The 26,339-nt window shown below is 39.2% G+C and overlaps 2 protein-coding genes across 6 annotated transcripts in view; one reads left to right on the top strand and one right to left on the bottom strand.

Annotated features, from left to right (window-relative positions):
• FAM13C (family with sequence similarity 13 member C) overlaps nt 1-13,298 on the top strand; it is a 56,498-nt gene extending 43,200 nt beyond the window's left edge. The window contains exons 11-15 of the mRNA XM_076339297.1: nt 4,342-4,425; nt 7,741-7,836; nt 9,068-9,264; nt 10,799-10,900; nt 11,704-13,298. Coding sequence (XP_076195412.1) covers nt 4,342-4,425; nt 7,741-7,836; nt 9,068-9,264; nt 10,799-10,900; nt 11,704-11,827 — 603 coding nt within the window. The 3' untranslated portion in view covers nt 11,828-13,298. The remainder of the gene's footprint in view (nt 1-4,341; nt 4,426-7,740; nt 7,837-9,067; nt 9,265-10,798; nt 10,901-11,703) is intronic.
• A 78-nt stretch (nt 13,299-13,376) lies between these two features.
• PHYHIPL (phytanoyl-CoA 2-hydroxylase interacting protein like) overlaps nt 13,377-26,339 on the bottom strand; it is a 78,978-nt gene continuing 66,015 nt past the window's right edge. For all 5 annotated transcript variants that reach the window (XM_076339301.1, XM_076339302.1, XM_076339298.1 and 2 more), the window contains exons 2-5: nt 24,520-24,716; nt 19,354-19,528; nt 18,229-18,346; nt 13,377-14,730 (exon numbers count right to left, since the gene is read on the bottom strand). In XM_076339301.1, coding sequence (XP_076195416.1) covers nt 14,196-14,730; nt 18,229-18,346; nt 19,354-19,528; nt 24,520-24,684 — 993 coding nt within the window. In that variant the 5' untranslated portion in view covers nt 24,685-24,716 and the 3' untranslated portion in view covers nt 13,377-14,195. The remainder of the gene's footprint in view (nt 14,731-18,228; nt 18,347-19,353; nt 19,529-24,519; nt 24,717-26,339) is intronic.

Raw genomic sequence — 26,339 nt, 5'->3', positions numbered from 1 at the left:
ATATTCTCACAGAGAATTCTGTAATGTAAATTAAATGTTTGCACAAGTTAATATTTTCAAATTTTTTTTAAAGATCTTATTTGTTTTCTTCTTGTATTCTTGTAGAGACAACTTGTGTTGAAAAAACTGTTTGTTAGCAAAGGTGTTTGATAATAGTTATATGAAACTGCTATAGAACAGAGACTTGAAAAGGAATAATATGAAGTCAAATTGACCTATTTCAAAATTATATATTTTAGTAGATCTTTAAGTATAACATTAAAAATGATTGTTTTTTGATTATGAGTCATCCTGGACTTTTTGGGGAGAATGAGGTTTATAGCACTGATGATGTGAAATGAATCAAGGATGTCTGCTGGTTACAGCAAAGATCAAAGGCTTCATTTCAGCTACATGCAACTTTGGTGTTACTGTAGATATTTTTTATGTGCAACATTTTATTTTGTATATAACATTTAGATCCTGTACCAGAATCTGAGCTAGATCAATAGTAAACTAATAGCAGCTAAATGTTTCTTTTTTCAAGATTTAGTTATTTTGGGCAAGGATAGTGTTTCCACAAAAGCCTGCCGAGTTCTCCCCTGAAGTTCAACTGTGGAAAGCCTCTGAGGCCCTGCTGAAATACAAATGAGAGAATGAGTGTCCTTAAGAGAGGTGCAGAGTAAAATCCTGAGCCACCCAGCATGTCTAAAGAGGACAAACCACAAGATCTGAATATGAAATAGCAGAATGTGGTTTTCAGAACAAAACACCCCTCCCACAAAAAAGCCTGTGAGTAAAGTTATGGAATGAGAAGACTTAGAGAAAACTGGGATTGGCCTGTGAATGATTCAGTAACCCAAAAAAGGATGGCCACCTGTTATTATTTGTGTCACTAGCTCCTTGTGCTGGGAGCTGGTGATTTATTCAACAGTGCACCTCATTTTTAGGTACATGGTTTCAGAAGAAAAAGATTAAGACCATGAATGTAGGAATTCAGGGGCCAAAAGGCAAATAGACATAATTTGTATCATATTTGTATCAAAAAAACCACCAAATCCCCAAAACCCAACCCCAAATCCCAGCTCCTGACTTTTAAACCAATCCCAATGTTTAATGGCTGGGGATGTAATTGCTGCCTCAGTCACAGGGAGGAGGGGCAGCAGCCCTGCGGTGCTCAGCTGTGGTTCACCGGCAAACGCGGCCTTTCACGGTGGGGCTACAGTCAGACTTGGCCTGACCCTCAGCTGAAGTAAACTGGCATCATTCTACAGACGTGTCATGTCACTTGTTGCCTTCCTTTAAAATTTTCTTACTGTTTTCGTGTTAAATGCTGCTTTGTAATGAGCCACACACATCCCCAGGTGGCAGACTTACTAGGCCCTGGGAACCCGGACTCACGGCCTGCATGGAAACAAAGTGCTGCCTCAGACTGAAAGGCCTCAGCCAGGCCCAGTCCTCGCTATCATATTGTCTGTCCTCAGAGTTTGTATTTTCTGTCTGGAAAACCAACAGTGAGCTTAAAAGGCAGAAGCATTCAGGGAACTTACTAGTGAGGGAGACAACTGTACACAAGACTTTATGTGCCTTTGTCCCAAGTTATGAAAACCAAACTACTACCTTAGCTTTACATGTAGTCTCCTTTTTCTTTCTTCATATGCAACAAAAAATTTTTGCCTTATATTTAGTTTGAAGATTTGCAGTCTGTCCCCCAAAGCTTTTCTCAGACTGTTTATGTATCTGTCCTCTCATTACTGACCCGCTTCAGTTCATCTTTTCCTTGGCTATGAAGCAGTGTTTTTATTTAATTAGCATTGAATTTCATGCTGCTGTATGCAGCCTACAGTCCTAAGATGTCTCAGACAATTCTGTAGTTTGTGATTCCACCTGCCTTCCCTGATTTTGAAATTATCAGCCATTTCGAACTTAGCCATCTTGAGATTGCTAATGAAATATGCCCAAATGCTAAACCCTCTTGAGATTTTCTCATGTGTAAAATCAATATTAATGATCACTCCCTGTTTCCTCCTAACCATTCAGCTGCTCCAGGTTTAATAGTTTTTGAAAGAATTAACCTTGTATTAATTGCAGAACTAGCAGTAAGTAAACCAATTAGCTACTTTATAATACTACTACATTCTAGTTAGCAGCTCTTCTCTTAACGTGAATGACAGATAATTTTGGAGTGATTAATTCATGCAGACCTTTAAGGCAAAATGTGATTAGTGGTTCTGCACTGTTTTTGCACTTGGGCAGCAAACAGAAAAGGGTTTGCTCCTGCTGAAGTTAATAGCAAGGCAATCCTCTGATATTAGAAGAGCATTACTTCTTCAGGGCTTGATGTATTTTCAAAAAGTAGAGGCTAATTATTAAAAATACTTCTCCGGAGAAGTTGTCACTAAAAAAACCTAGTCAACGACTTTCTGCAGAAAGGCACCCCGCTCCCCCTCCCCAAACTCCATCATTCTTCACATTACTTCATTGTGGTAGATGAGCTCTTCTCCAAAACTCCAAACACTTGGCCCTAATTCATACAGATCTGTCGTGATCTGGCAGAGACTGTGGAAAATTACATTAGCTTCACGTGCTCCTCGCTGTTCCGACCCAGATGAAAATATGCAAGTGTCAGGAGCAGATCTTCTTGGTAAGAGGGGGAAAGGGAGAGGAGGAGAGAAATACCAGTTAAATAGTTTGCTTCCTGCAGCAGACACCTGTACATATATTGGTGTATCACCAACACTGACAAATCGCATTGTTGAAAAATCAACATTCATCTTTCTGGTACCAGTGATTCATATTGTGATTTTTGAACAGAAATAAACTGCTAGCGTTAGGTGTTCAGCCCAGCAGAGCAAGAACCGTGACTGAGGAAGAAAGCCCACTTCCATTCCCATTGTTAGTAAAGGGCTGCACTTTCTACAGCTTCCCCATAGCGGTTCTACAGCTGCATACTGTCTGGCCGCAATTTCCTGCTGGCTGATCAGATTATTCTTCCATTTCATTTTAGAGATAGCACCTTTTTCTAGTATGCTCAGCATCTATGGGGTGTTAACCATGGTATCACAATGATTGGATATTTAGGGATTTCATTGTGAATCTATCATCATTCCACTCCGTAAATGTGTTGTGTTTGCACAGCCGAAGCTTTCTGTTCTTCATCCCTTACCAGTCAAGGCAAATCTATTTTTCTTGATGAATAATGAAAAAGTTGAGGAATGTCCTCTCTGCATTTTTGCAAGTTTCTGAGTATTTTGTTTAGAACGGTTGTTGTTCTCATTTATCACAACTAAAGCATATTTAACATATAATGGGGAATGCTATCTATGATTTATGAACTGATCTAGCAAATAGAAGTTAATAACGTCCAGATCTCATGAATTGATTTCTCCCTAGAATGGATGAAAAAAATATTTATTTAGTTTTTCAGTTACAACAACTATTCATAAATGTTACCTAAACATTGGAAAATGTTCTAGGAAAGTACGGCACTGATAGCTGTGGGACCTCAATGCCAACACCTTCTACTCAGATGCTGCAGTCATCTTTTGTGAGCCTGCCTTTCCAAAACCCGACCCATGAGAAATACGCCATGCCCATGCAATTTGGCTGTGATATTCAAGCAAAAACCTCTGCTTGTTTAGACTTTCTGTCAACCGGTATTCCCAGAAAAATTTTTCAGATGCAGGCTCTGATCGAGCAACACACGAAGATTCTTGCCTTATTGACCAAGACCATAGTTTGTACCCTTGGAAACTTTCCAGATAAGGATGCAGTGTCCTGTCAATAGCCTAATACCACTTCCTGGCATTAAGCTTGTTAAATCGCTTTCGTAGAATAGTAATTGTGAAAGAAATCAAGGCAATCAAGTATTAGATCTTTATATAATGAAAAATATATAAGAAAATATATATAAATATATATTAAAAATATATAAGAAAAATAAGATTCTAGCCTTTCAATACATTTTGATTCCTGCATCTTTCTCCAGAAGAAAGAGCACAAGTTCAGGCCACAAAGACTCCAGTTTGGCCAGACAAAGTAAATAATAGAGTGTATTTTCCACCGGTAAAGGCCTAACCTAACACCTACTCTAATCAGTAGAAGTATCTCCTAGCTCTCATCAGCTTTGCATTAGGCCTTGAGAGGGTGACATGTACTTTGATTCACTTAAAACTTCAGTCATGTAAATTTGGACTCTGTTCTTGCTAAGTCAATGCCAAGTTCCCATTGACCTCAGTGTGGACAGGAACGGAATTCGTTATTAATGTTTATCTGGGGAGAATAGATTATTAAACAGATACCTACCTGTACCCTTGCCATGAAATCCTGACTCATAATCTTATAAATAACTTTTTTAAATAGGATATGACAAAAAAGCAAATGGCTTTGGAAAAAATCAATCTTCAGAAATGTCTACTATATTTTGAGAGTATTCATGGACGACCCGTAAGTATACCATGGAAAGATAGGTAAATTAAAAATTATCTAACTTCTCTAACAAGTATTTTCGGACTCATACATTAAATATATTTAGATGAATTTTACATGATTAACATTATTTTAGTTATTTCAAACTAATCTTCAGGTATAAATGTTATTACCTGATAATGATGAATTTGGTTTGTATTTTTAAAAATAAAATAAAAAGGCAAGTTTCTAGTGGCCCTGCATCTCTCTTCATGATTGGCAGTTGCAGGTTTTGATGATAAAGGTGGAGGATTATATATCCACAGCAGACTTGGCTCATGCATACTGCAGCTGTGCTATGATGTATGAAAGGTCAGAATGCTTAGCAGCTGAGGAAGGTTTATAGGGCACCATCTGAGACATGAAATACAAAAATGACATGACTTGTCATCTGTGTTTTCCTTTATTTCACAGCAGCGCTTAAAACTCTTAATTAAAATACTTCCAAGGGATATCATTGCTGAACGTAGGTACAAAACAAAAAATTGCCACCATTGGCGAGATGATGATTTGAAAATTTGTCTATACACAGCTGAGGAATTCCTGTTTGATGTCTATGTCTGTATTCTTATGACTGTCTCTGTTTCTGGCTAGTAATTGTGGTAGAGGAAAAGGGGAGCGGCACCAGCACGTGTCCAAAAATATGCCAGCTCTTAAAATTATTATGATATGAATCTGATCTCTCTGCTTCTTGGATAAAATAATTTTTGTCCATCATCTTTTGTCCATAAAATAAATTTTGTCCATGTCATGGGCTTGGAATGAGAACTGAGGGATGGAGAGACTATATAGGAAGGGTATGAAGAAATTATATTTCCTAAGGAGGAGAACAAAAGAGTTATTAGTGCTATATAGAGGTAAAAGAGACTTGAAGATTCAAAGATAGGAAAGAAAATAATAGGGCATGCTTTGTAGCATGGGGTTCAGTGAAGGCATTTCTTCTCAAGGTTGAAGCAGCTCTATAACCAGCTAAGAAAGAGGATGCTAACTGCATAAGGAAAGAGGTGATCAGTGATACTAAGCAGCCGTGAGGGAATCCTAGGTCTGCCAAACAGCTCTGAGTTCAGGCCACAGAAAGCTCAGGGACAGTCAAGAATTTAAAGCAGGGAAATGAAGTTAGGCAAGATTTTTACATCTTTTTTTGTTGTTGAAAATAAACAAGCAATCTGGAGGCGCTCCACACAGTTACAGTTGCATACTTAAATAATCGTATATCTTAGAGATGCAAATTTTAATCTTTGTATCTGTATCAATGTATTTTCCTGAGGGAAAGGGGTGAAGAGTCTGCACGCATCCTGAACAGCTGGAGAGTGAGGCCAGCAAGGCCCGAGCTCAGTGGCAAGCACAGGCCCTGTGCCCAGTTCAGAGCTGGAGGGGCCCAGGAAGGAGAGATCTGCTGGGGAAGCTCACGCAGTTTGTAAAAGCTGGGAGGTGATGACCTGGAGAAGGCAAATCGGTGACTGCCCAGGCAGAGGCACGCCGGTGACACTACCCAACAAAACAGGTGCCTCTCTGCTAGCAGAGGTGTCCCAGTGCAGAAAATGCATTTTCACAGTACTTGAATGTTGACTGCTGAAGCCTCAAGATTCCTTACTTTAGATGTTTGAACTAGCAACCCATGACATGCCTTGTCATTTAACACATATCACACCCTATCATTATCAAAAGGTTAATTTGAATGGAGTATACTGGGATTCCAAGAAAATAATCATAACTTTAGCCTGTTATGCAAAAGCTTTGGTGGTTTGTTGTATTTTTTTGGGTTTGGGTTTTTTTTTTTCTTCTTTTTAAGCAAATAGCAAAATTCAGTCCTAGACAATGTCACAGTTATTGCAGAAACCTCCTTTGGGAGTACGAAGAGTGAACCCATTAGAAAAAAATTATCAAGTTGCTGCATATTCAGAGTATTATGAATACAGCAGCCTTGAAACACAGTGGAGAGCACTGGTGACAACGTTTGCCCTGCTGATGTATGTATGGATGAGCACCATCTTATTCAGACTTACCTGAGCGAAGTCAGGCAGAGAGGGCTCTGACGGTTTAAAACAGAAAACGATCTATTCTGGCTTGTTTGGCATTCCCGGAGCTCTTATGTGTTGCAATCAAATGGCACATGAAGACTGAGGCACAGAAGTGGGCTAGCTGGGATAGGCAAGCCCTGACATTCTGCAGCGAAGCATGCCTCTAGAAATAGTCCCTAACTACTCAGCCGGACATATCCGGTGTCATCAACCTGCGTTTGTCTACTGCCACCCTTACTCCTGAAGACCAGGTGTTTTGTCTGTTTCTGAGCAACTCTGGACTATTGTCCATACTGTTAGTCAGCCTGTGTCTCTTCAAACCTGCCACATGTTCACTCATCCGAGCGTGTGTAGCTGAGCTTCAATGCAGTAGCGCAGTTGCAGTGCCAAAAGACAGTGAAATTGTACCCAGTGGGTGCTGATAGGCATGTAAGTGGAGGAGCAGAGTCTGATGGTGGACTAGTTTGCAAATGACTCTATTTTTGACATTTAATCACTGGGGACCGTGTTGTTTTTCTGGTTTGGGGTTTTTTCCCCTTGTGGGATTTGGTCTTTTTTTCCTTAATACAGTAAGTTGGTCTACTGCACAGCTAGTTTCCATACGGTTTTATTTTTGTATTTACAAATATTTGTGGCTGGATCAGGCTCTTAATACCTGATCTAAAATAATGTTCTCCTCCAAATTAATGCTCCTAGTGCTCATAAAAGAGCAGAGGCAAACTAAATGAACAGACGGTTAATCCCGATTGTGGAAGGCAGTTCCAGGGAGGGATGCACAGAGCAATTCTGCACGGAGCCAGCTCACTCACTGAGACTGTGAAGCTGTATTCTCAGTGCTCTCCATCCCACTCGGCTGCTGAGTATATTGGCCCAGGCAAACTGTCACATTACTGTAGCTAGCCTGCTGCCATTATTACAGTTAAGTAAGCGAGCTATCAATGCAATGCACAGTAGAAGCATATCTTAACTCTTACAACTCTATTAGCATCTTCAGAAAGAGACAGACAATAGTTTACCCTCTGCCTGGGCAGTGTGGCTCAAGGAAGTGAGGAATCCGCATTGGGTATTTTCCATTAGAAAATAGATTGCCATTTTCCTTTTTAGAAATTGTATGGATTAAAATACAGTTCCCATGGAATATCTATGGAAGCAAAATACACATCAGGTTGTACTCTTCTAATACCTTTCTAGCTTTACAGGAGCAAATGAGAAATGTATTTATTTATTTATTTTTAATTTTGGAGGAGTATATTTTGTTATGATTTCTCTTTAGGTAACTAAGCAAGAAAAGAGTCTCATGAAACCTCTTTACGACAGATACAGAATTATCAAGAAACTTCTTGCAACTCCATCTTTGATCACAACAATTGTAAGTTGGAAAGAATTCATATCCATTGTCAAGAAAACGTACTAAATGCTGCGTTTGATTTGAACCTGTATGTCAGTTTGGCAGCAATAGAACTACTGATATTTCAAGAACCTGCTCATTGGTTAATACAGGGTGTTGATATTTCAAAGAGAGCAAATGCTCTGTAAAATTCAACTTCTAAGCATGCCAGAGGTGGTAATGTACGGCAGCAGTTTCTGAGGCAATCACTTCAAATGACTGGGTAAGTAAGTGATCAAAGGCTGGCATTGGTTGTCTAACATGGCTAACATGCAACACAGAATGAAACCTATCTCTTTCCATGAAGCGCTATACTGTCACTATATGTATCCATCTTCTATATTTTGTTGACAATGCTTTTATCAATCATGTAGCACAAAAATATAATTTGTAATACTTAATAATGTATCAATGTAATGTAACAATACTGGTCTCACTGTGAGTAGAGGTAGTGGAATCTGGCTATTTGGAAGTTAATTAGCATGTCTATCAAAAATACTAATCATCTAATAGTAATTGGGGCTGGGTTGATTTTAAAAATTATGAATCACTGTCTTGTTAGATGACAGTGGAGCTTTAGATTTCTTTGAAAAATCTTTGTACACATGCACGCAGATATTTTATTTAAAAATTTAGCTGAAGTTCCCTTGTGTTACTTCTTAGGAGCTTTGCTCCGTGGAGTTTTTATGTTTAAGCCTTAGTTTCAAAAGCTCAACTTTTCTTCTGAGGATGAAGGAACGTGAGGAAGACAGCAACATCACTCTATTTTGGTAGTTAACAGTTGTAGCTATAAAACTGTGGAATCTCTATCTCCAACTCTTGTTACAGTCAGAATTTCTGGACATAATACAAACAGTAGATGGTATATGAGGAGTACACATTCCAGCAAGACTGCACTGCTTCCATAAATACAGAATGTTCTTTAAATCTTTGCTACTTATAAAGGCTTTTGAGTAGACAGAAATAAATTGCTGGCTGAAGATACTCAGAATTGTCCCTGTCATGGTGGACAATAGACAGTAACTCACTGGGCCCTGCGAGACCTCTCATGAACAGTCTCAGGTAGACCTGGGTAAAACTTTCAATATGGGTAATGTATTTCAGTGAATACATCCAGGAGGTTAGATCCCAATTGTTTATGTTGTTGTCCTATTAATTATTAGTATTGTAATGTAAACAACTAATTTAATAATGCTTTACACTTTACAAGCAGGAGGAGGAAGACTCAGATGAAGACCATTCTCAAAGCAGCCATGAGTTATCGTCCAGTCCAATATCTTGCCTCCCTGTTGATGAGTACCTGTGTTACTCTCAGGAGGAGAGTGAGCCTGCGTATGTTTCACCTCTGGATGAAAAGAAAGGTTTCAGGCAAACAGCCTTGTCTATGTCCAATTTACATGAGGCAACAATGTAAGTTCTGTCTTTTTTATTCTGACTGTTTTAAAATATTTCACGTAGATTTTGCAAATGAAACACGATCCATACTTATTGCATGGGAATATTCTATACCGAAGAAGTGTTTTCTTATGGGAGAAAAGAGGCAGAGGATAGTTGTTGTTTGGGCAGCATACCTGTGGTTTGAGTTATTTATTCAAACAACTTTGTGCCAAGTCCATGAAGAGAAAGGTGAAGGAATGTAAGCAGATAGGAGAAACAACTACATATACGGAGTGGTAGCTACGACATAATGGCATAGTAAAGGTATGCGGACCTATCAATAATTGCTGCAACATTTTTAGATATCTAACTACTTATGTTCTTACAAAGCAGTCATAAAACAAAGCACAGTTCAGCCAAGCAGGATAGTCTGCTCCTGTGCGTGTGTGTACTGGGACTGACCGTGTGAGTGATGTAAAAATGCCAGAGACATGAGGCATATAAACAGCAACAGGTGAGCTGAGTGAAGGAGCACACAATATGTGGTCACATGGGAGGCCACTGAATACATGTAAAATCCATTTCTTCCTTGCGTAAGAATAGTTACTAGTGTCTGGATGCCCGGAAAACTTAACATCATCCCCCTGCTCTCCATTATAAAGCCAAAATAAAGCCCTCCTCCTGATTCGTAGTTAAGAATTTCCGGTTGCATGAGACAACAAATCTCAAGATGCACATGGGCTGTTCTCACTCAACCCTGAAACTTGTTGAAGAATATGATTTCAGGAACAGATGTGTTCTCATAGCTTATGGGATGGTATCTTTTCCTTGTGTTTTGATTGGAAGCTCTTAGATGCATAAATGAAGTTGACTAGGCTCTACCAAAATTGAGAGTAAATTAAAAATGTCTTGGGTTTCTATGTAACTCAGCTGTGTATGGAATAGTTTGCTCAGAAATGCTGTGAAGATATTTCTCTGTGTTTTGTTATTATGTAAAAAAACCTAACCAACCAGCTGCTTATGTCATAACGGAAATCTTTCTCTGCTTAAAAAACCTTATTCTTCAAATACCAGCTAAAACATGGCCTCCAAAAATGTTGATTCTGGGTACCACTAGCATTTCCACTGCATCACAGTAATGTTTGTTAACAGCTGCTTTTAAGAGTAGGGCTTGGATGTTGACTGTATTAATTCAGTTACAGAAATGCAAAGCATTTCCTGTGACATGCTGAGCCCTGTCAACTCCATTAATTCCACACAGACTTAATACCGCTAGCGAGACTCAATCCTGAAAGCTTTTCCTCCCATATTGTCCATAAAGTCTCTGCCTTCACTTTATAAGAAGGGTGAGAATACTAGTAAAAGGGAAGGAGCGCAACTGTTTATCACGTGTGATGGTACAGCCAGTTATATCCGTAGTTGGAGGGATGTGGTGGAATGTCTCGGGGCACTGAAATCAGTGCCTGCCGTGGCCCATAGCAGCAGGCTGCTTATTACCCAAAGCCACAGCTTTTACAATACTTCCAAGCACATGGGGGGGTTTCATGTTCTTGTCTCTGTTTTACAGGCCCGTTCTGCTTGAACATCTCAGAGAAACAAGAGCAGATAAGAAAAGGCTTCGCAAAGCTCTCAGAGAGTTTGAGGAACAATTCTATAAACAGACAGGAAGGTAAATAACCAGCTCAACAAAAGCCCTCTCCTTCTCCCCTTTGGGCTCCTATGCAAATGTGTTTGTTTCTGCTAGGGTGGGTACTCTTAGGTTAGCAGGCCAAAGAAGCTGCAGGTAGGGACTGGAAGATACTATGGAGGTGTCTGGTCTCTGTGGAGATGTCCATCTCCCTGCTTAGCTCCTCCGGGATGCGGGCATGCCTGAGGACGGTCTGGATCTGGGGATCTTCCAGGCCGTGCCTCCAATGGGTATAAACCCTGCCTCAGCACAGGACCTTTCCTGAGCTGAAGGGAGGCTGCTAAAGAGTCTTTCTGAGGATGTAAATCTGCAGGGATTACACTTGGCAGTTGGGCCATTTTTAAAAGGCCAGATGTAAAAACAGAAGCCACTGTTTCTTTCACCCATAAATACTGCCTACTTTTCACTCTTCGTTTATCCTCCTCCCTTCACTTAGCAAACTTGTTTGCTGAAAACCGCAGAGGATATGGGCATGTAGTATTCTGGTAACAGTTTTCAAAGCACTATGTAATAACTTCTCTGCCTATTTGAGCACAAAGTAGTTATGCTTGCATAGCTGACAAGAAAGAAAATTACCTGGTATATGAAAATTCAGTATTTTAAATACTATTATTTCATTTCTATCTATTAGAGCTTTTTGGTCCTGTCAAATTATCTTTAGTCACCTACAGTTAGGAAAGAAAAACAATCCAACCCAATCCTCATTAGTTGTTGCAGAATTAATTTTAGAGGCTGTTTCTCCTCTTACTCATAAAAGTGATGGCACTTTTATTTGCTTTTCATAGGAGTCCTCAAAAAGAAGATCGGGTGCCAATGGCCGAGGAATACTCCGAATACAAGCACACAAAAGCCAAAATCAGGCTCTTGGAGGTTCTCATCAGTAAGCATGATATTTCCAAAACGCTTTGAAGTGAATGCGATGCCATGATATTGTTCTCTAGCAAAAAACCAAGCAAACAAATGAGTAATGAAAAAGAGGAAGTAATTTTACAGGTCTTGGTCTGCTGCACAATTATTTGACACACTGAGATTTTTGATGCACTTTACCAATTATACTAGCTGGGATGAGAGAGGACAGCAATACGCAAGAATATTAAGCACGGGTGAGTGGACTGTAGTATGTATTTTTTCCTTTTGAAAAAGCCCTGAAGTGCACTGTGAGAATGTCAGAAATTAAAAGGACACTGAAGTATTTCAGATCCTCAGTTTGACCTCCTCTTAGCTTTGAAAAGTGTGAGGAAATGCTCTCTAGGTTTTTAGTACATGATAATGTACCACACATTTCTTTCCAGAATTAACATGCACTATAATTAACTATTAATGTCGGTTCTCAGTGTGCCGATTCAGTAGATTAAAAGAAACATAAGCTTAAAACAAATGAAGGAAAAACTCATGAACGTACTCTATCTTTCAAGACAGAGTTGCCATTCAATTCCAGTAGCTTCAAAGAAAGGTGCATACAAAGAACCAGTGCCAGGATTTGGTCTAAAATTCTACGAGTAGAGCAAAGTGATGCTGCCTATGCAAAAAAAAAAAAAAAAAAGGACAGAACATGACTGCCAAATGGAACTATTGGTTTTTTTAGAAATAAGAGAACGTGTTTGGCAACATGAACTAGATAGAGTTTACTGGGAAGAGATAAAACAAATGTACTGACTGCTGTGCTTTTCACTATGGTTCACAGGACCTGGCTCACGGTACTTAAAATTCAGTAAATAGATCAACTACATGCTGATTTTTATTTCTGTATTAAACTTTGCACTTTATTTTGCCTGACGCTATAACGTTTGCTTTTCTAACTACCAAAGCTCGTTTAGACGCATGCACTTTGTAAAATGTCGAAGTATTTCTTGTGTTATAAAATTGCCACATATATATTAAAACAAGACTAGATTATTGCATTATGCTAAGATATTTTGGATAGATAAAGTACATGGTATATAATTGAGTGTCACAGTCATCTGATGAGGAACGCTAGACTTCTTGTTTACTAAATATAAGATTATAAAAAAAATATTTTTCCATTGGATTTATGCATCTTTCTTAACTTTCAGAGCAACACACTTTGAAATATTAAGGAGATTTTTTTCCCTATTTGTGATAGATCATTTGTGTGAAAAGTGGGCTATTAACAGAAGGCTTATCAGTGGGTTTTGTACTAGAAACGAAAAGCAGGGATTCTGGGAAGTACCTAGCCCAGACATAAAGGAAAGAAGAATTTAAAAAAAAAAAAGGTGTGGGGGGGACTTGAATAAGTTGACTCATGTTTAGTGTTTTGCTTTAACTGTCATTTTGTACTGACCACATAGTATAAGCAACCTGTTTTCTATCTTGGTAAGAAGATTTTCATTTTATAAAGCCTATTATGTACCAACCATGTTTGTATTTGTATTGTATGTAATAGCTCGGCATGATTTTGAAGACGTACACATTTTCAAGTAGTTTGGAGGAAAAAGTATGAACACTAAAAAAGGAATTTTTTATTTCTCAGAGGTTTGTTGTTTCAGTGTACTGACTTAATAATTTATAACTTAACTTTTATGAATCAGAAATGGTCTCCTTCGTAAATCTGTTTTAATTAAAGTCATCTAGAGCAACAGGAACAGATACAGAGCTATTTGAAGTTTACAAACTACATCTTTGATAAGGGAAAATGATTTCATGACATATGTATACAATTGATATTAAAATGTAACCTATATATTCTATATGATTGTATAATATTTTATACAACAGTACAAATAAAATATTTTTCTATTATATTTATTATGTCGAGACACAGTTTCTGTTTTCAGTTAGCTAATATAAATAACATAAATAACACTGTCAAACAACACGTTGGAAGTGCTGACATTTCTAGGCTCTGAAATTTAAATCATGCTGCAATTACAACCTTTCATGCTGTTTGGAGTTATCCCAGTATTTGTTCAGTAGTTAAAATGAATGCATATTTAAACACCATTTACAAGCTGTTATTTTTATTTTGCTAAAGCAGTTTATATAGGATTTTGTTACGTTTGGCAAGAAACAGAAAACAATTTTTGCAGCATCTAGGTATAAATGGTTGCCAGAAAGAAATCCAGGACTTCTAATCATTTAAAGCATCGGGGGAACAGAAGGGAAAGGGGGAGAGAAGAAATACTAAAAACGCTATCGGAGATTTTGAAGACTCGTGTTTGCTTTTGGTGACAGCGGCATGTGCATGCTTCTGACAAAAATGTCTGACTATGGAAATGGGCAACAGAGGTTTGAAGGCTCCTAAGTAACGAGGGAAGTTTTAACGTCCAACACTGATGTTGCAGGTCTTGCAGCTGGGATCTTTCTTTGCATTTGCAGTAGACAAGCTCATTAGTTGGTGACCAGTAATTTCCGCAACTGTGCCGAGGGAGAGATCCACAGGATCAGTGTAAATTACTTCCAAAATAACATCCTGGGCATGATGGTAAACCATGACACCGTCTTCTTCATCGCAGGTCAGAAATTTATTATCTTTTATATTTAGTTGAGGGAGGCGCTGCTTACAGAATTCGTCTCCTGGTGATCCAACGGGGGCGATAACGAGAATGACGTAGTGGTAGGCTGTGTACATGCAGTAGAAGTCTCCAAAGTACAAGTTAGTATTTGGGTTGAAGAGTTTTTCAGCTGCAATCTCAAACCTGTATCTTCCATAGGGTGAATCTTGTGGTGGCTTCCCGGTGTTAAACTCAGTGTTGCAGCTAAAGAAGATGCCTTCCAGCTTCCCACTGATCGGAGAGCCGTGGCTGCCACTGTTATCCTTAACAGAGGGCTGCATAGCATTCCCATGATGCTCTCTACAAATGAATGACTGGTATTGTTTATTTTGTAACACATGTTAAAGAAAAAGTGGAAAGTTAGGACATCATGCTGTTTGGTAACCGTACGGAAGGGACACAAAGGAAAACCGTTATACTGAAAACTGTGGTTAGTGTCATGATCTTAGGACCAAGAAAATCAAGTGACGCCCGACTCAGAAAGAGTTAGAATAACAACTCCTGCTCAAGGGGAAAAATCTGCTTTTCCAGTCTGGCTTCTCTGTCAGCTGTGAGCTGCGTGGGTATTATATGCAAGCAAAGAATAGGACAAACAAAAAAGCCCCCAAACCACCAATATCTTTAATTAGCTGATTTGTTTGGCCTTCCACTACAATTCTAACAATAAACACATTTTAGTTTAATCACATGTTGGAAATCGCAAGTCAGTCTCAATATGCTGAATATACTGTTTGTTAATGCGTATTTTTAGCATAGGCAGTATATATTTCAGGTAGAAAACTGCCAGTGAAAGTTACTTCTGAATGATGTTTTTCAGAGAGCTTATAGGAAGGAATGTACTGTCTGCCATAGTTGTTTTCCCCCCAAATGATAATTTCACGTCTAATTTGGCTACTGCTGACTTCAATCAGAGCAGAACTGGGCACAGAGTATTAGGCAATTTGGTTAGTTTCCACTTTGGTTGGTATCCAGCTTCTGCAGTCACTAGGCCTAAGGGGAAAAAACGTACAAGGCTAACTCTTGGGGTTTTTTTTGCAAGCTGAGCTCAATTTGGTTCCAGTGAAAAGAAATGTTCAATGTAACAAGTGAATTTTTAAACCTAAATCCCAGATTGCACTCAGCAGCATTAGGCTGCTAAACTTAGGAGAACAGTCCAAAACACCCCATCTCATCCTCCTCAGCACCTGAGATTTTATGTATAGCAGGACGTTCCCCAGAACTTGTGCTCCACACCTCTCTGGAAGTGCAGTAGTGACAGCTTTGGCTCTCTCTGCACCTGCAACCATGTGATACCAGAAAGGGAAACATTCCCTTTTATAAGTCCTGCAAAACACCAGATTTACTAGGCACCCTTAGAAAATGCCTTTATACACACTGACAGATTAAAAACGCACGAGGCTGTGGGGCTGGAGAGTCTTACATCCCCTCTCGCTTTACTTTTTTTTTTTTTTTTTTTTTTTTTTGAGGAGAGGGGAAGCTAGCCAAGACAGACTGTTCTCTCTCTGTTTTTAACTTGCAACAGCTCCAGGTAAAATGGTGCTGTGTGGGAGAAGGTTTTACTTGGTTAAAGCAGGAGGTAGCAGTCAAAGCAAACAAATTCAGTGTATACATAACCAAACAGCTCTAAATCAACTCAGTAATTTCTCCAACTGCGATTTTTTCCTTATTTCTAATCATCTCCTCAGCAGCATATCTTAATTTGATGCTAAGATAAATTTCAAAAGTTTTCTGGGCCATTCAAATACTACATAGTTATCATCTCAAGCCCTATTTCACAAGACATTGATTGGGGTGGGGGAATACAATTGGTATTTCATGACTGAAGCGATTACTAGGGAGAAAAAAATCAGCTTGAATAACCACCGTCTCTGCAACCCGAAAGGCCAGGCTTCTTGCAGTTCCATTTCTGTGGCAAGATACTGACATCCAGTGGCCAATTAGGCTAATTATAGGTCACTCTTCCCGGGGATCTGAGCTGCTTTATGGCGCTCCTAGCTGACGTAAGCAGCAGAGTGACATGAACACCATTTACAAGCTCACACTTCAAACCCTACATTTAGGGGTTGCTAAAGCTTGCTGCTTTAGCGCTGTGACAGTTGCTTGTTTGCCAATGCTACTAGAGCTACTCTGTAAGCTTTTCCAAGCTTGCTTACTAGTTATGACACCACAGAAGCCAGTGGCAGGCATGGTATGTCAAGGAATTTTTTCTAAAAGGAAGTCCGCGGTTAGGGTTTTTAACATAACATTCAGAAGGGTGCACTGTGGAAGGACTAGCCCTTGTGACCATATTAGTACATTTCTGATCAGAAAAGCTGACCATCAGACAGTTACAGGTATTCTAGCTTCATACTGACCTGGTAAAACACAGCTTTTTGCCTCTAACTCACTAACAGAGGGAAAACAAACTAGTCTCTACTTTTATCAAACCAAGAACGGACATAACAGGAGGGAGGGGAAAAGATACAGTGCAATCAATTAGAGTCACATTTGGCAGAACAAGGCCAAAACCACAGCTATAAATGCACCTCAGCGGCAATTTTCAAAGCTCTATGAACACAAAGGCAGGTGTCCTATGATTACAAAGCTGAAAACAAAGCTATGAGAATCAGAACCACCAGAGGCATCTCCCTTCTGTGGTATCTAGTCCAGAATGGCAGCAGAGATTTATGAGGTCTTCAAAGAACCTCAACGACTGCAATTCATTCTCTACCTCCATTGAGTTTTGCAGCTTTGTCACCATGTGCAATAAAATAATTCTTCCAAAACACAGAAGGGAAAGAGCAAACCCCATGGCTCTGGAATATACAAGACACTCCTGGAATCGAGCAGATACTCGTGACTACAAAGTGGGAATGTTTCCAAGGGCAGTGGAGTCTGCTCTTCGGAGTTGGTTCCCTCGAGTATTTTTTTCTTCCCCAATTTTAAAAAACTTTCAGTTCTAGACAGGAACTAGTGTGACACCCACATAAAACTGGAATCATGTGGCACAGCAGCAGCCCCATCTCTCAATGCATATTAAAGAAGCATAGTCAGTGCTGCCACCCTTCTGACACAGTGCTGAAACAGATGTCGACACACTGCTTACCTCTCATCCATGTTCTTCTGAGGGTGGAAGGTTACCTCTGCACGGTGGCTGCTCCTGCTCAGTCAGTATATGAGCTTTGACTCCTTCTACTGAAAAGTCTTCTTTTCTATTGTAATGACTCTTCCGGTTGTGTGTGTGAAGGCACACTGGGTCTCCAACAGGAATAAGGGACCTACCTCCAGCTATTCCATTTATTCATTCCAACTGAAGCACAGTGTTGTAACATCGTCTAAACATCATCCCCTCTCCCTCCCCACAGTCTATAAATTAACATTCAGATTGCAGAGCCCAAATTACTACATTTGGGCATAGAAATGGGGTGGTTGTACATGGAGAGCAAATATTTGAGATGGAACTCTTATATGCAGGCAAATGCCTATGCACAGAGTTGTGCAGTCTCACTCTGAATTTCTTAGTACAATAGAATTATTTGGCTACTAAACACTCAGTTATTATAACAGACACTTTAATCAGGCTGGAGACTCTCTGAGTACTTCAGTTTCTGCTTCAAAGCACAAATTTGTATTGCCTAATGGAAGTGCTGAGTTAAGCAAGGTGGAAGAAATGAGTTATATTTTATTTTTTCCCTTCTTCTGGACTGGCAATAAAGCATACAGACATTCTGCTCTAGCTTTAGCACAGCTGCCTCCATTTACTTATTTTCATTATTCCCTTAATTTGCCAAACAATTTTGCATATGTTTACTTTCTTACCTGATATAATCAAAGTATTCTTTGTGCTGATTCCGGTAAAAAACAGACAGTTTAAGCATACGGCCTGCAATCACTTCAGCTTTTTCCAATAGCTGTGTTAGGTGAACTTTTGAATAATCTGGAAAGAAAGACAATCTGCTAGTATGGGGGGCAGGAAAAACCACAATACTCTCCAAAAGCTACACAGACGCGCAGACTTAAAATTGGGAACAGAGCCTCGGTAACACATCTCACATCATGCAGCAGCTATACAGAAACTACATAGCCCAGCACCAGTTTCCAACAGTGGCAACAGACAAACGGCAGGAACATGCGTGTTTGATTCTCCCCACTCCTTTCCCCAGGAATACTCTGCAAGCCTACAGCAACTTTCAGCTCAGGATTTCCTGTGTTAGAGCTGGTTTCCTTCTATTTGGGACTGCAGAGGAGATGAGAACTGCCCTCTCTGGCTTATGTCATTTCATAAACTGTTTGCTAGAACGTACCCAGTTGTCAGCCAATAATAATTCACATAAGTAAAAAAAGCTTGCTTAGGACCCACCCTAAACAGCATCTCAACCAACACGGGATCCATGGAGAGCTTGCTTCAGCCCTCAGCTTTCACACAGGCAAGCACATTGGCACTAGGTGATGAATATCCAAAGGAAGAGACTTACAAATCAATGACAGGCTAAATTGATGCTTGAGACAGGGTGTTGGTGGTGCTCAGGCTTTGCAGCATGCAGAGAAGGGAGAGCAGCAGCATGTCTTAAGCAAGCTGTCTGTTAGGGAGATGCCACTCTGTCTTTTCGCCACAGGTGCTAGTAGCAAGCAACAGGCACACAGGTGGCCCTGCTCCACTTTGGTTGACCAGTCTCCTTTCCTAGCCTGGGACAAGCAGTGGTGCCAGGCACAGCACTTTGGGGCAGCTAAGCTATGGTGGAACAAAGGGGCACTCCAGCTGCCTCTCATTAACACGCAAAACCTGAGCACATACAAAGCCTAACATTAGAATTTCAGTTTCCAGGTGTGGCTATTATAACGCTACCAGCCTAGCTGGCACTGGTAGATGGCTAACCCACTCAGAGAGCGAAGCTAGCGTTAATTGCATACGTCCTGTGGTGCATGCTTCTTCAGCAATATTACCTGCTGTGCAAAACTCAATGATTTCACTCCACTCAGAAACAACATAATCGCCATCAACTTGCTTTGATGCTGTCTGCACTGCTACTGTGTATTCTGTTCTTGGGCTCAAAAACCAGTGCCCGCGGACTGTCATAGGCAAAGGAACAGCTTTGGCCACCAATTTAGTGGGTACATCCTGATGGAAACAAAAAGACAAAACAACACACAAGTCAGCAGTGCAACCAAACCAATCCACCACCCCTTCCTCCTTTGCTTTTGCAATGTAACCCAACGCCTGGCTCTTCTGTGTAAACCTTAGTTACTTCTCACAGTCTGTTGGTGTAGCAAAGTTAACAGGGTGGCCAAGGACGATGGTCTAAGGTCTGCTCTAAGAGCTATGGTGATAACTTGCATGTATGAGTTTATTATTGGTTCCAACTGACTATAGACTGATACTATTATATATATATAGCCCAAATATGTAATTCAGACTAGGGCCATTTGCGCTTAAGTATGCAAACAGAGAAAGACATGCTACTGAGCACAAGGATATCTTAATTTAAGAGCTTCTTGTGCTCTCATTGCCATTGTTTTCTTTCAGTCAGTGTAACCAAACAGAATTCCTCCTGCCGTCAATCAGCCCACTATATTGCTGTCAATATCTTCCAAACCAAACTTCAACAGAGAAAATTAAACATGTGTTTTACATGTATCAAAAGACTCTTATGTACAGGAAGGGCCAGCACAAGCCAAACATACAGCTAGATAGTTTGTGCCTGTCATTGCACCTCTTGCTTCCCACCCCGCCACCATTTCAGACACTCTGTTTGGCTCTTCCAGTGTATCGCACCATAGTGCAACAAAGAAGAATAGCTGCTTGTTGTTGTTGAAATTCCTAATTTCTACAGTACCAAAGACTGCAGCACAGACCACCAAGGGGAAGAAAAAATTGAAGAACTGGACAGTTTATGCTAGAACTGTGGGTGAAAGGACTCACAATGGAGTTGAATTATTCTCTGCACGGTGTACCCGAGGAGCTGTGATAGAGTGAGAGAGGTATTTACTCTTGAATATTTATCAGTAATCACAGAATAGTAAGATGGCTGCCATGTGAAAAGTGGGCATTTTAGGTAACATCCATAGCTGTCCACCTATAAATAATAGTCCATAGTCATCCACCTATAAATACTAGCACAGTAGTCCCTTAAGGAAAAAACAAATAGAAAAGAGACATTTTCTGTTCATGATCTGTAAGCAAGACCTGAAAGATTTTTTTTTTTCCACTTGTCTTCTATTATGGAAAAAATATCTTTCTTTTATTGTTTTTCTGTCAGCAAAAAATATTCTTCAGTTTCTGTATTAAGAAACTGTAAAATTAGCAGCTTGTGATATTACAAGAACTGAAATGTGATTGATAATCAAGGGTAAGATTTTGTTGTCATGATTTCTTTTTTGCTAATTCTCATGTAAATCAAGTAACAGCTGGGAGAAAACTTTCCCTGTAAAGGAGTCAGTTGTGCACTCTGAAATAAATAATATATAAAAGATAGAGAAAGATTACAAGGAAAAATAAAAGAAACCCCAAATGACATTTAAAGCTACCAATTGCAAAGGCATCCCACTGGACTGAATTTGCTACTGCTAATGCGGTCAGCTGCTGCTACAGTTACAATCATTAGTCTTCCTGTCATCTTTTCTTTGGCTATGGTAAAAACTGCCTCCACCTGGGTCAGGTCTCTGTGCCCACAACCCAGTGGTGGTTTTTGCCCCCATTAATTTTGTCACTTTTCATGTAACATTAAAAGCCTCATTGCTCCCGTGCATCAAAGCCTTACTTTCCAGCTGTGTATCAGGAAACTCTTCTAACTGTACCAAAAAAAGGGGCAGACTACCTACAACCACATTAAATAGAGGGTTTTATCTCTTGCACAGCTGGGGAAGAGGGGCAGATATGATGCTTTTCATAACTCTAACCTGTTGTTCTTTTTCTAAGCAAACTTTTCTTTTTTTTTTTTTTTCTTTTTCTTTTTAAGGTTGCTATACTGACCTCAGGAAAAAATGTTCAGATGTTCACATTGAAATTTCTCTGGGGATTCTCCATTTCCTCCTTTCGTCTCTTTTCTGCTCAGCTCTTATTCCTGGCTGAGCCCCCAAAGAAGTGCAAAGGAGGTTATATACCAGCTCAAGGACAGCCGGGGTTCTGGAGTGGCAGATGGCTGCTCCACCACCAGCACCGACCAGACAACTCTAAAGGTACCTAGACGGCAATAATTTCCAAGAACAACCTGGAAGCACGGAATAACTAAGCAGCAAGGTATACGAGTCACACTACCTCTCTCCTTTTGGGGAAAAGATGCCTGCTTTGCAGTCCCTTCTCGTTGCCAAAGCAGCAGCTTTCAATTTTCATCTTTCTCCCATTTCATCTTATCCTTTCCCTTTGCCAGGTCTGCTCGTAGGACACATTGTGGAAACTCAGCACACCCAGGTTCTAGTCCTAGTTTTGCTAAATATCTGAGCCTCATTTCCTGTTACATGGGAATAATCATACTTCCGTATCTTAAAAAAGAGGGGAGGTATACAAATTGCATTGAGAAAAAGACAAAGTCTTATTAGAATTCTAGTCTTTACATACTACTACCAATACAAACCTCCTCCTTCACAGATATGATGACAATAGTCATAAATAATAAAACTATATGCATGCTAAATATGCTGAATATACTTTATATATTTGCTAACAGAAAAAGTATTGAAAGGATGAATCATTCACGTATGCTCTCCTGGGTACACAAGGAAACAAAGAGCCCCCTTTCCTGAGGTACAGCATCTATGAAACAGGTTAAGTCTATATCCCAAGTCGCTTGCTCACAGCCATGTGAGCAAACTGAGACTTAACACTAACTCTCTGCAAGTTAGAAAATAGTTTAAGCTGGTCAACTGGTCTTGTCACCTGTGAGAGAGACAGGCACCTGCAGAGAGAGTGTTTTACCCTACCCGTAAGCTAAGTAAGGATGATTTTTTCCCCCTGAAGATGCCCGTCTCCTTCCACAGCCTGACTTCTGGATGACTCCTGAGAGTTAAGTCCCAATGCTTTTTTTTATAACTAAGTGGTAGGGCTCTCTCTTTTCTTTCTAAAAAGCTCTGCTAGGAGAAGGGGCAGTGATATCCTTCACCTTTATACAACAGCTTTGTTATGAAGGCAATGGATGGGTGGGGACTGATTCAGTTCCCTCTGGATTCTGGGAGGATTCAGTCCCTGGTGCTGCAGCTGCCAGATTATCAGCTCCCTACCCAGCAGGTCTGCTGCTGAGCTTCAGCTGTGAAACTCGTATAACTAACGTTACAGGGAGGAAAGATGCTTGTCTCTAACCATACTAGGGTTAGGGCAAATTTTGAATTTGAGCAATTTTTAATTTCTCAACAAAAGCTCATTCTAGAAAGTGTGTTAAAAATTACTTAGTACTAAAGATGCATGAAAGCAAATACAGATGTGCTCTGGCACAGATAGTTGTTAGGGTGTTCAGTCTGTGCAGTTGTCTTCCCCACCCTGTCTGCTGTCTGGATTTCCATCATTCCGGCTGGGGCGGGGGGAAGCTTTACCAAGTCACTAACACAGTTAGTACCAAGAAATTTTAAGCTAATTCTGACAAGACATCCAACTTATTCATCATTTTAATTGATAGACTTTAGTCTCCTGTTCTTACAGATCCAATTACCTCTCTCCTTTGACTAAACGCTTCATCACGGTAAAAAGCTAGGGAATTGCGGAGAAAAACAAAATCAATCTAATGGCTTATCTTTATTACACTACCAACATCCATTCTTCTTCTCTTCCTTTAACACTAGTCTCATCACTGTGATACAGATTTTGAAGTCTATATATAGTGTTTGATCTGCTAGGGTGGCTCTACCTTTTACAAAAACAAATTTTACAACTTTACACCAGTTCGCACACGAATGAAAAAACACATAGATTAATGAAATGAAAGAAATTAAAAAGAATCCATCCCAGTAAGCATTTATATTAGAAGTTATATTTATCCCTGCAGTATAAAATGGGAATTCAAATTCAAAGGCTGTCAATTCCAAAAGTGATAACAGTAAGAAAAAAAACAACATACCCTACTTTATTTGCTATTACAATTAAAAATGGGTCATAATAAATGCCTATTATAACATTAAATTCAGTAGTGCTTCGCACGCTGGTTCCTAGCAACTGCAACATCTTGGCCAAACATGTAAAGTTCTCAATTTCAAGCAGTAGTAAGTGATTTTTCATTACACTTATGCATATGTTACTTCCAACCACGTTAAAAAAAAAAGTCAAATAAGGAAACGTGAAAATTATACACCTGTTATTAACAAAAGTCACAGGAAAAATACTCTCACAATAAAAAGACTCAGAGAAATTGGTGGAAATATTTCCTGGTTATCCCACTGACTTATAAACCAATAGTAATTTAGGTGTTGATAGAATCAGAGCTCTAATATTTGTCTGGAACCTTATCTTTTAGAGAAATTGCCAACATTGTTTTTAAATTTGCAGATGATTGTGTTGTTTAATCTTCTATCTCATTCCATGTTTCTCTAGACATCTCAGTATTTCAACTATTCTGAGGTCAAAGCAGATTTTGCTGGATTTGATAAGTACAGATTCTGCAATGCATTCAGTATGTCCCTGCATCAGTGGCTTGAGGAAAGAGGCCAGATGAATATTCAGGTCACAGCGCTGAATGCTGCAAACTAAACGTGCTGGAAGCCTTCCTAGAAGTGCATTAGAATTTGTGACTCTTCTGTTGAAATGACATGTGTTGCTTTCATGAGTGTCACTGAACAAGGACAGGCACAGAACATAAATTGTTTAAATAATGATTAAGAACTAGTCAGGAATAAAAACGTCTGTCTTGCAATACATTGTACAGGTTCCAAAACTGTTTTCAAATGAAATAGAAAAACTAATGTTCAGTTCTCCATGAAACAAATGTATTCATGTGTACATGCACATAGGCTAGAGACGGAGAAGGTATTCCGAGTAAAAAAAAAAAGTCAATCAGATTAATCAAAACCCACCTTTGCTGGATGTCCAATACCTGTTTCCCATGGTCTGGCTTTGAAAGGTTAATAAAATACTGAGATTCATCTATTAAAAATCAAGTATTTCCACTTTGATTTTAAAATGAAAATTACCTTGTGTTTAAATTTGTTGGAATTCTTGTTTTCTTTCTTGTTGAGATCGATGAAGTAATGAGTAATGCGGTCCTTGGATTTAGAATCCATGTCCCAAGAAATCTTGAAGGAATCACATGTGATGTTACTTATTTTGATGTTGTGTGGGACTGGAAGTTCCTCCATCTCTGCAATCCCACTATCTTGTGATTTATTCCCTGTGTAAAAAATAAGCACAATTCGTTCAGTTAAAGACCTATTAGATATCTGTTTTCTGTGCTCCAATACAATCACGTCTCTGAACAGCTTTTCACAAAGTCTCATAGGTGGTACTCAGAAGCAACTATGAGGTACAATTATGCAAGTCTTAATGTCAGTGATGGGAAATATTGGAAAGGGATGAAATTCCTCACGTGAATAAGCACTAATAACATGTAAGCAGGCTGCATAGACTGGCTAGTATCACAACTGTGTGCAGTTGCAGTTTGAGAATAAGAAACATCTGAAGCTATCTGGTGCTATAATGTTTAGTTAAGATGCCAGCAATGTCCACAGTGAACATCATGGCCCTCTCCATACCTGTCAGTGAAATAAATACAAATAGAAATCATAGTCATCCTAAACCAATTTTTCAAGTGCAAAGTAAAACCAATCTCTTCAAGGTTTATACATGGTGTATGTATATACACATACGTATACACATATAAAAAATACTGTCTCCTTCGCAATGAAACAATTAACAGTGATCACTTTGTTGAGCCACAGTAAAAGGGACATACAAACCAATTTCATTTTCTGGTGTTTATTCTCGCTATTCTATTTGCCCGGTTGAGACCCTGCAGTTTTCTTGGGAAGTTTTTTCTAATTTCTCTAAGTGCATATGGTAGATGAACAAATGACCACTAACCCCAAAAAGCATCACAGGTTCTAAAATTAGGTCTTCCCTTAATTCCTAAGGCAACCTTGTAGTAGAGCATTCCGTGAACATTAAAACTCAGAAACATTAGGTGATCTTGCACTACATAAGACACACATCAAAAGTGAACAAACAATAAAAAAAAAGCAGAAAGATGAGAAAAATGAGTGGGTAAAAAGGAAAAAATAAGAGAAGATGATGTAAGAGAAGAAGTAAAGAAACAGAGCATAAAAAAATAAAAATCAAACATAAGTATAGAAAGAAACAAAGGAGAAAAACAAGGCTAATGTCTGTGTAAGAAAGAGAGGAAAGTTCCCAAATTCTGTCCAGGTGAGGAAGACTGGAAGCCCATGCAGAGATGCGAGGCAACACATTGTCAGAATTATTTTTAATTCTGAATTAGAATTCACTTCTAATTATAGAAAAAGATAGTATTTATACTTCCATCATAACTGATAAAAAACTGGACACAGAAGGTGAATGTAGTCAGTAATAATAATAAAAGTTTGACTTAGAAAACATTACGGACATTTCAACCTCTCAACATACGTTGTCAAAGAATTACACCAACACCTCAATGCAGGAATTTTAAGTTGGTCTGATTGTTCAAAATTCTCCTCATGGATATGTGAAATTCAATCACAGAGTCTGCAAAATCCATAGATTTCCAGCTAGTATTCTGAATAAAGTAATTTTACTGATGGTTTCAAGAACCAATAACAACACTTTTCTATTTTTGTTCCATTTTATGCATTTACATCCAACAGGTTGTCTATTCTTCAAACATCCTATTGCTTTTTTTTTTCCTTTTCAACTAATATCAAAGTCAGATGGTGCACGGTCTTGCTCGAAATCCTACCCTATTTGTGCCATCCACAATGACATTTTCAACAGCTGCACTGGCTGCAATAGAGTCAGAAATACC

The sequence above is a fragment of the Aptenodytes patagonicus genome, chromosome 5 (genome assembly GCF_965638725.1).
Source record: "Aptenodytes patagonicus chromosome 5, bAptPat1.pri.cur, whole genome shotgun sequence".
NCBI classification, from domain to species: domain Eukaryota; kingdom Metazoa; phylum Chordata; class Aves; order Sphenisciformes; family Spheniscidae; genus Aptenodytes; species Aptenodytes patagonicus.
Note: the sequence above shows the minus strand (reverse complement) of the source record. Positions and strands in the feature narration are given on the sequence as shown.